This window comes from Palaemon carinicauda, chromosome 15 (genome assembly GCF_036898095.1).
Source record: "Palaemon carinicauda isolate YSFRI2023 chromosome 15, ASM3689809v2, whole genome shotgun sequence".
Taxonomy (NCBI): Eukaryota; Metazoa; Arthropoda; class Malacostraca; order Decapoda; family Palaemonidae; genus Palaemon; species Palaemon carinicauda.
In genome coordinates, this window is record NC_090739.1 from 6,863,945 (window position 1) to 6,873,750 (window position 9,806).

At 36.6% G+C, this 9,806-nt stretch overlaps 1 protein-coding gene across 1 annotated transcript in view; it reads right to left on the reverse strand.

The window, feature by feature from the left end:
• Positions 1–8,880, reverse strand: part of LOC137654461 (microtubule-associated serine/threonine-protein kinase 3-like) — an 82,048-nt gene extending 73,168 nt beyond the window's left edge. Inside the window, exon 1 of the mRNA XM_068388114.1 lies at positions 8,589–8,880. Coding sequence (XP_068244215.1) covers positions 8,589–8,645 — 57 coding nt within the window. The 5' untranslated portion in view covers positions 8,646–8,880. The remainder of the gene's footprint in view (positions 1–8,588) is intronic.
• Between the last annotated feature and the right edge of the window lie 926 nt (positions 8,881–9,806).

A 9,806-nucleotide genomic window follows, 5' to 3' on the forward strand; every position in this document is an offset into this window, starting at 1 on the left:
TATATATATACACATATATAATGTCTATTACAATCCTCATAGGCACCCGACCAAAGCAAAAATGTTCACTTTTATCCAACACAGGAAATACCAACCGAATTTCACTAATGACTATAACCCTAATTCTGGCAATGTCCTAACCTTTTTTTTTTAACACATACAGGCAAAGTGCCATGGCACGCGCAAACAAACAAAACCAGAAAATGCTGTAGCAACTAGTTTTTGTTATCCAACTATGTATCATCTTATGCAATTATTTGGAAGTGTATTGACTTTATATATAAATAGTATACTTCTTGGATATGTGAATACACAACATGAATGCACTACAATTACACACTAATAACTATTCATGGAATCACGATTAACACAATAGGCAGGTAATTTGTAAAATACCCATGAATGTGAGTATAATTGTGCAACAAGAAGAATATTGCAACAATGTGCTGCAAGGAGGAAGTTAGGAACCGAAAAATCACACATTATCGATCTTGATAAAAAAATGACAAACCTCTATTCATCAATAGAAAAACTCAAGAGATCAAATAAAAAAAAAATAGCAAAATTAAAGACAAAATCAGACAAAAGTTTAAGAGTAAACAATGAACCATTGAACTAATTTTATGTACAACCAAAAAATATAAAACTACATCTAATGCAATAAATTAGATCAGATAAAATGAAATATTTATCTAGGTGCTGGAACTAAATGCCATAGTTAAATAAAATATCACTAGCTAGAAGCCGAAAAAACTATCTAGTATTATCTTGAAAATGCAGTAAGCCACAAGAATTATAACTCGTGGTTCTCACTGGCAGAATAACTAATCTGAAATGTACTATTCGACCGTCGCCAAACACAAGCTTCACTCATTGTTCCCACTTACAAATTGCGCAGGTGAGAAAAGTTTCATTGCCCATAATAGTTCCTTACTTCCAACTGAAATCCGAGCATTTTTAACAAACACATTAATATAATGATCCACGGGAAGGCAAACTACTGCAAGTTTTTAAAAGCAATGTGACTAATGCAGACAGGCAAAGGTCAATACAAACAAACAAACAAGCAAAACACACATATACCGTATATGCGTGTGTGAATGCTGGTTAACCCCCAGTATCAAATCTCTTAACAATTCGAACCTTCCACCATTGTACAATCGCCTTACGTTCGATAAAATCTTACATAATGTGATGTTATGAGAAATCAAAATATCCACAAATGAGACAAGGGGATGATGAACTGACACGGAAAATCAGAGTCGCAGTGGACATTGAGAAATCCAAAATACACCTCATACATAAACCACACACTCAGGTTGGGAGAGAGAGATGACTAATGACCCTTCTCCATTTATCAATAGAAATTCCTCAGCTCTCCTCTTCCACCTTGATCTCGGCCCAAGCTGTAACTTCAGCTCCACCCCTCCACTCCTTAACTGCATCTCTCGATTCGAGAACTGGCCCCTAGCCAAAAGGAGACATCGCCCTCCAAGCAATGTAAGCTTACGAGGCTTTGGAAGGTATCCGATTCTCTCTCTCCCTCTTTGCAAGCAATGTTTTTTTAATTACACACTACAACAGAAAGGATAAAACTTATGTACCTTATTCAACTCCTAACACTTTGCAATATGTTACTATAATACTCTACCAGTTACCCATCATATAAAAAAAAACAATGTATCCTACCAAACTTCCCTATTCCGCTAAGCCTATAGTTGAAATGCTTGCAGCAGTACAAAACAGAGGACATCCTCATGGCAGCTTTAAATTATCTGAGGCAGAAAATAAAAACGCAAGGAGCAGCTGCTGAAGTTGCTGCATAGACCCAGTCCCAGGGGTGGGGGGAGGTTCATCGATCTCCCCGATGCATCCCTAGTGATTCTGCAGACAATTGGACAATATACAAGTTGTTGAAATATGATGCTCTCTTCGTCAATTTCTACTAAATTGGCAGAAGAACGGCTACCATCATAAGGAGAATTTAATCTACTTTAAAATCAAAGGAAAACAGGGAAGACCACCGCATGCATAACAGCAGCTGTTACTGGGACAAGCCCCTCCCCCCTATCCTTACGAACGAACCATCCGGTACAACAGTCATAGCAAGGGATTGGTCACATGGTGTCCCTAAAGAAACCCCTTCAAGTCAGGGTACAGTAGGAAGGCCTCTCTGCTGATCTTGGCTCAGGTCATTCAAGCCTGATGCATATAATAGTTTAGTTCGCTCATTAAGCAATTATATATACGACTATAAACCAATAATTGCCTCGTTACCTTCGATAATAAACACCTTAATTTTCTTCAACAATAAATTGGTTCGTACCTATCATCCAATGAGAAAACCCTTAGATTCCAACAAATATTTTTCCAACGATAAAATTCGTTCCGAGAATTTTACGTGGGTACTAAACACAGGCAAATGTACAAAATAAAGAAATACATTACAATTGTTGCCAGTATATCTTCTCAACGTATTTAATCAATGAACAAGTGACAATAATAATATACGGATTAAACTGATTATTTTTTTTCTTTTTACAGTCGCCTGAAAGTCAGATATTAAGGAAACTTTGGTGGAATAAAAACAAAATACAAGGGACAAAGAAAACATGAGTGTATGATGAAGAAAGACCAAGCAGATAATGAGTGAATAGCTACTACGTCTATCCCACCATCCACAAAACACTGCATAATAAGCAACTGCCAGTTTCCCGGTTAGCCATCCTCGAGAACGCAAACCTTTCAATGACAGGAGCACTTCTCAGATACAACCACAGAGGTTAACGTTGGAGATCACCCCATCAAGTATGATGTAATACATCCTCTTATGAACAGCGTGATGATGTAAGTCATGCCCTCATGAACAGCGTGACAATGCACAGATGACTATATCTTAGATTGTCTTTCTTCTTATAAATATATTTTAGATATAAAACGATAGACAGGGCTCTCGTGTTTGTTGGGGATTCCAATCTTCAGCAAACTGGAGATCTTTTGTATTTTAATTTTGTTCTAATTATATAAAGGGCTGAGTTATGAAAATCTAGTCGACAATTATTAGTATGAAAATACCGCATCAAGGACACACCTGGTTCAACGGTGTTTGCAGATCGCTGGAATAACTTGAAAATAACTATACTCTGCTAAGAGCTGTTGCTCAGTGTGCTTAATCCACGTGCCTATGTCGCTCACTGCATAAAGGTAAAGGCAATGTTTTTGGCTGATGTGTTTTTCTGTACCTAAAAACAACTAAAGACTTTCAGTCCCGTGAAGCTAAAACACACTTACTGGATCCTTGATGATTAAGGAGTAGACCCAAATGGTATTTTTTCTTTTGTTTTTAAAGACACCTGATTTCTTATCTCCTAAATTTCCTATTATTTTTTCGCAAGCTAGCATGTAGTTCTTTTTTTTTCACTTACTAGAAAATTGGTGGTTACTGAATTAGGTAAATGTGTGAGGTAGCTCTGTCCCTCCTGATTAACGACCAATTTCAGTAAATTCCATATTATCAAAAGTTTGGTAAAACTTTTAAATAGTTACGTTGAGGGTAATAATTTGTTCTCTAATTTCCGCTTTAACTTTCGCCTTTAACTTTCCAAAGGCCTTGGAGCATGCAATACCTTTCCTACAATGACCAATGCTATAAAGACATCCCTTAATTGCCAGGAAGTTCGTATGGTCGGCCTTGATTTCAGAGCTGCATGTAACCGTGCAAATTATGAGACCCTGGTTTTCAAACTAAATTTATAACTTGCTTTTTTTATATCTCGTATATAGCTTTCGCGTTATGATCTTGAGACTAAAATCTAAGCCACGGGCCACATACTTTACTGAAATAGGAAAAAAAAAATCCTTAAGTACTTCAAAAAAGGTTGAAAGCATAAAAGAGAGCGTGAAGATTGAATATTAAGTTAGCGACTAGGAGTCCGTGTCTACTGAAGACTGCCGCTACAAATCATCCCAGTGTCTTCCAGTTTCTTTCAGCTAAGCGTAAATCCTCCCTTTTCCATACAACTCATCATTATATAAATAGAATAAGGCTTCTAAAGAAATGTTCAAAATTCGACTAATCAAATCTTATAGCAATTATACACTGTAAAAGTTCTCTGAACGGCAATACAAAGAACTACAAGCTATAAACATTCTCATCACACCGTGGGACCGTAACTTAGAACAAGACTTGAATCACAAAGACTTGGAACCACAAGAAGCAACAAAACAAAGAGAGGGAACTGATGAGTAATGAGGCTGGCAGGTATTTACCCATAAGGTCTTAGATGGCCTTATTGCAAGTATAACGCAGTACTCAACTACTGTAGTAAGTTGAGGTCTAAAAAAACAAGACACCAAATCCTCTCACCTTAGCCAAATGATATTCGTCTTCTAATAACTGACTCACCCACCGCAGATACTCAAGGTGTGAGTCACAGACAACAGTTGAATCAACCGCCATATGCAGAAATCCGGTAAAATATACCAACGAACGACGCAACGCACCGTTAAAAGTTCAACAGATGAATCATACATAACCTTCCTAAACGTTGGACTGAACTGTAAGTGTGTACAAAATACTAGAACATACGCACTCTACAAAATACTAGAACATACGCACTCTACAAAATACTAGAACATACGCACTCTACAAAATACTTCTGAAACGAAAACGGAAGAATTATTAAGGGAACTGAAACCCTTCCATTACCACATTACTCGTAGGATCACGGTGGTATTCCAGCATACAAAACACAATGGAATAATCAAACGCTTCAAACAAAAGCATTATACCTTGCACTATATGAGAAACAGGACGTGACCGAAATCCACGTGACGGTAGACGGTTCTAACGCCTTCTGAAACGTTCCTGTTAAAGCGATTGCTCACGTCATTCTCATGTCACACTTTGAGAGAGAGAGAGAGAGAGAGAGAGAGAGAGAGAGAGAGAGAGAGAGAGGGGGGGGTCAACCTACGGGTTTTATTCGTATCACATATAATGTTACAAACTTAATGGGACACTGAACACTTATGTCTATACTTTTCTTCCTAGTATATCAAAACCATTACGGCCTCTGATGCAAGGCCAATGGCGATCTCCAAGAGGCCACTTTACATACCAAACTTGAACAATGAAACTGATCCACATAAAACGAACTGCGTGATGAATCATTTACTTCACAGCCGTTCTAAATCCTAGAATTAATTCAATTGTCACAACTGGGCTGATCATTACCTCTACATCAATTCATCTTACCAATCCCTACATTCATTTAAAAGGCTTCATAACAAAATTAACAATCTTTAATGATTACGAAACCACTGTATATGGCCAAGTACCCAATTTTAATAATATAGGAATGTAACTTTTCTATTATAGCCGATACAAGTATGTGATCACGCCCACAAGATCTTCACAAGTTAATAAACAAAAATCTAAGATTTTATTTCAGACATTAAACCACGTCTTTAAAAGTTAAAAACAAATAATTGATCTGATTTCAGACTTGATACCACGACTCACTAGTTAAAACTCTAATTGATGTGATTTCAAACTTTATACCACGACTTCATAGTTAATATTTATGTACTGCACGCCCAACCATGTCCATTAATTTTCTGTTTCTGTTCTCAATTTTGGAAACATTAAAGAACTGATAAATGAACCCGAGAAGTTCTTTAATATTTCCAATTTACCATAATTCAGCTAAGCTAAAGCCCCCATACATCATTTGGGTATCCTAACCATTATTTGCCTTACAGAACGGTGGGTTGGATCCACGCTAAAGATTAATATCTTCTACAATACTTTGGTTCTGAATTCATTTTCATAACGAAGTCAAACATTCTTTTGACCACCCAAGAAAACCATGGACAGTAATATTATGCACAAATGGAAGAGACAAACAAGGTTTTTTTTTCTTTTTGTTTTTAAGAGGGTGGTGGCTTACTAGCCAGGATATAATAATATTTTAGTATTCAGCAAAGAGCCATATATAGTTATAATACGAGTACATTGTTGTTATTGGCGTTATCCAGTAAAAAAAAATGTATTATTATTATTATATCTGCTAAGCTACAACCTTCGTTGGAAAAGCAGGATGCTATAAGCTCAAGGGCTCCAACAGGGAAGGAATAAGGAAATAAATAAACTCCAAGAGAAGTAATTAACAATCAAATAAAACGGTAACAATAAAATAAATCTCATACATAAACTATAAGAACTTAAAAAATAAGAGGAAAAGAACTAGGAAAAGAACTAAAATAGAATAGAGTGATCGAGTGTAACCCCAAGCAAGAGAAACTCTACCCTAAAGAAAGTGGAAGGCCATGGTACAGAGGATATGGCACTACCCAAGACTAGAGAACAATGGTTTGATTTTGGAGTGTCGTCCTAGAAGAGATGGTTACCATAGCTAGAGCCTCTTTCTGTCCTTACCAAGAGGAAAGCAGCCACTGAACAACTACGGTGCAGTAGTAAACCCATTGAGCGAAGAAATTACAGCACTTCATTCTTCGAGCAAGAGAGTGAACCTTGAAGATAACATATGAAAAATGTTTCCACAAAATGCAAAGACATGTTGCAACAATTGACATTGAACCTCATCTAAAAATAACGACAATCTCAAATTGATAAAGCTCTCAACACTTTTACCCATCCAACATATATGAATCTACGCCAGATAAAAGATAAACACTACATTGATAAGAATCTTTTCACTATGATCACCAGACAACACATTCTTACGAACATGGAAGTTTTCTGTGAGTATTTTGTAAATATCAACTATACACTACACAACCATCTTATTTTATTATTTATCAAGATGTTAATAAATACATAAATACTTATCACCTGGAAAGGAGACAAACTAAACTAAGCTATTGAATTAAGTTTCACTTGGATAACTTGAACCTATGTTGAACAACAAAAATAATAACACTACCCTACTTATATAACGAATGCCTATCGTCTTAATGAACCCTTTTGCCTTAGAGTAAACAAATGAAGCACCCCAACCCCACCTGTTTACATGAATTATAAATATTTAGAGAACGCATGATATACGCGTTAAGGACCAAAAATACTTAATGTATCATGCTACATCCGACGACGTCTTGCACTAAACCTTCTTTCGGTAAGCGACCCCCGCCCCTCCCCACAAGGTTTCCTTCATGCATTTACAGTACTCCTCCTGCGTTCATTATGAGAGTCATGTTAAACATGACGTCAGTAAATTTTGTAAAGATGAGTAAGAAGTGACTAACTCCTGGAATCCGGACGTCGTTAACATCCCAAATCAACACGATAATTCATGTTAAATATTTTAGGAAATCAGGACTAATACTAGGACATTTCTACTGGTACGTCAATACCAAAAATATCTTACAACATATTTCAAATAGAATGAAGCATGGCAATTACAAATAAAGGCTATCCTACCTGCATAGTTCTCACATATTTTGACACTACAGTATAATCACACACACATATATATATATATATATATATATATATAATACGTGTGAAAAAAAATACAATTTATCTATATTATGGACTATGATTTTCGGAAAGCTAAAACTTGAATAATCCTTAACGACTGAAACATTAGGAAACAGGTAAAATGTGATGGCCTATGCTGCATTCAGAAGCATCTACACAATGATGAGACGGCAAAATATTGCCTCAAAAATAATCTAAAGTTTATTCCTAATATTACCCAACCGCAGGAACGTTTGGGGCTACCTTGGCTAGTTTTCCTAGAAAATAATGTTGTATTGTTATTGGCTATTGTAAGCTATCACACAATCGGCCTAATAGCTCCTACGTACTCTAATGTCTTGACTTTTAGGGACGTTTTCCTGAGCCTATCACGCAATAAAACGGGAGAGTTCCTATAGGAAAATGCATCACTTTATAATAGTAATTGTTGTTCTGACCGGAACTTTAGTAAAACCGAAAATCCCAAGCACTACAAGATATGTACGCCGTATAAATTCTTAGGCATCACACTGTATTAAGCGTTAAATGTCAAATCCATATTATCGAAGCACTAAGTAAACAAGAGTCCTCAGTTCTCTTGATGTCTTTCGTATGTCTAGTGGGACATCGTTAAATAACAAAATCGTATTTAAAAATTTTTGTTCTACATCGAGCATCATGTTAATTTATTAAGAATGTAGCAGGTCTACCACGGGGCTAAATATAATGAGTAGACTCCTGGGCCTACATGTTTGGAAGTTGAAGCCTAACAACTAGTAAAACCGTTACTCTCCCAACAAATGAGAAGACCTATCTACAACGAAAAAAACAAACAGAATGTAGTAATTTACAATAGAATTAACAACACGGACGAATCATAAAAAATGTCAAAATTGCATAATTTAGCTACAGAATAACCAAGGCAATCGATAAAAACAAAAACGTTACGCTAGAGCCCTTCAGATCATCACCCACGGTAGGAAATATTAAAAATCTACGTTTAGTTTTACCCGAAATGGCTATGAACCATATACACTGCCATAAAACAAAGCCCATCTACACTACATATATGGTACAAAAACTGTTGAGGGAGAACGAACGGACTTACCAACTTCCAAATCACCAAGTCCATGGTTTTGTCTTGCTTAGTCCGTCTGTCTTGCATGGTGAATTGACGAGTTCTCCCTTCACAACAAAAACTTAAACTCACACTGACCCTAACAACGCCAATTCTATGGGTTGTATAGGTTCATTATCACGACTATGATAGAAGCACTTCATTGATATTAATGTTAAGTATAAACACGAACTACTCATTCCCGACCAAACACAAAATTACAACGGCGTACCAAACGTAGTACGATGTACGGTGAACCGATTTCACTGAATAAAGATGGTTGCCGCCTCAAACCCGAACACTGTGCGCCATTGTCGTACGGGTACACTTCATTACCAACCCGGGTTGTCATCTCGAGCTCAAGATATCTCTTGTAATATGATTCTCCACAGTAAATGACGTTTCAAATACATACATCATCACTGTCTACAAAACAGTTATTAAGATCTTTAATCTATTGGACAACAAAGTGCATTAAAAGATGAAGTGAATCGTACGTTTGGCAGAGAGTTGTTCGAGCACAGTTGGCACCTGAATGGTTTGTGAAGTCTGAGATCCAATTTATTTCTTAATGAACAAAGGTACAACTGATCGCTTTTAAGTTCAACCACCACTGATTATTAGACATGGCTTTAAGTTCAAATGCCGTTGGTTATTAGACATAGCATAAAATGTTTGTTTTCGACAATGAGAAATAAGGGCTACTGCAGATGAATAACAATACGATGATCAAGACATTTTAACAAGTACATTTTCTAAACAAAAAACATAATTCAAGTTTAAACAACTGATTGAAAAATTAGCGGGTGGGAAATATTCTTAGCCCCAAGAAACGGCGTGAACAAGGACACGGGTGCAGAAGTTTTCATCTACACAAGAAGCTAAGAACAAATGAGCATCACCACATCTCTCTCTCTCTCTCTCTCTCTCTCTCTCTCTCTCTCACATAGCGAAATTCAGCCTCCCGGTTAGGAAAACGTACCGTCTAGAAATTTTAACCTGAAATTTTGCGTCGTGCAATTAAAACTACTTCTCATATGTTTCGGCTTCTATCATAAGACAGTCCTTTAATACACAGCAAATAAAGCTTAGCGTAAAACGAGAGTGAACAACCGCTCCAGGTGGCTTGATAATTGGACAAAATACACTTTTGCCAACCCATCCATATGCCTAGCAGACTATATAAATGGCTATTAGTCCTTTTATACT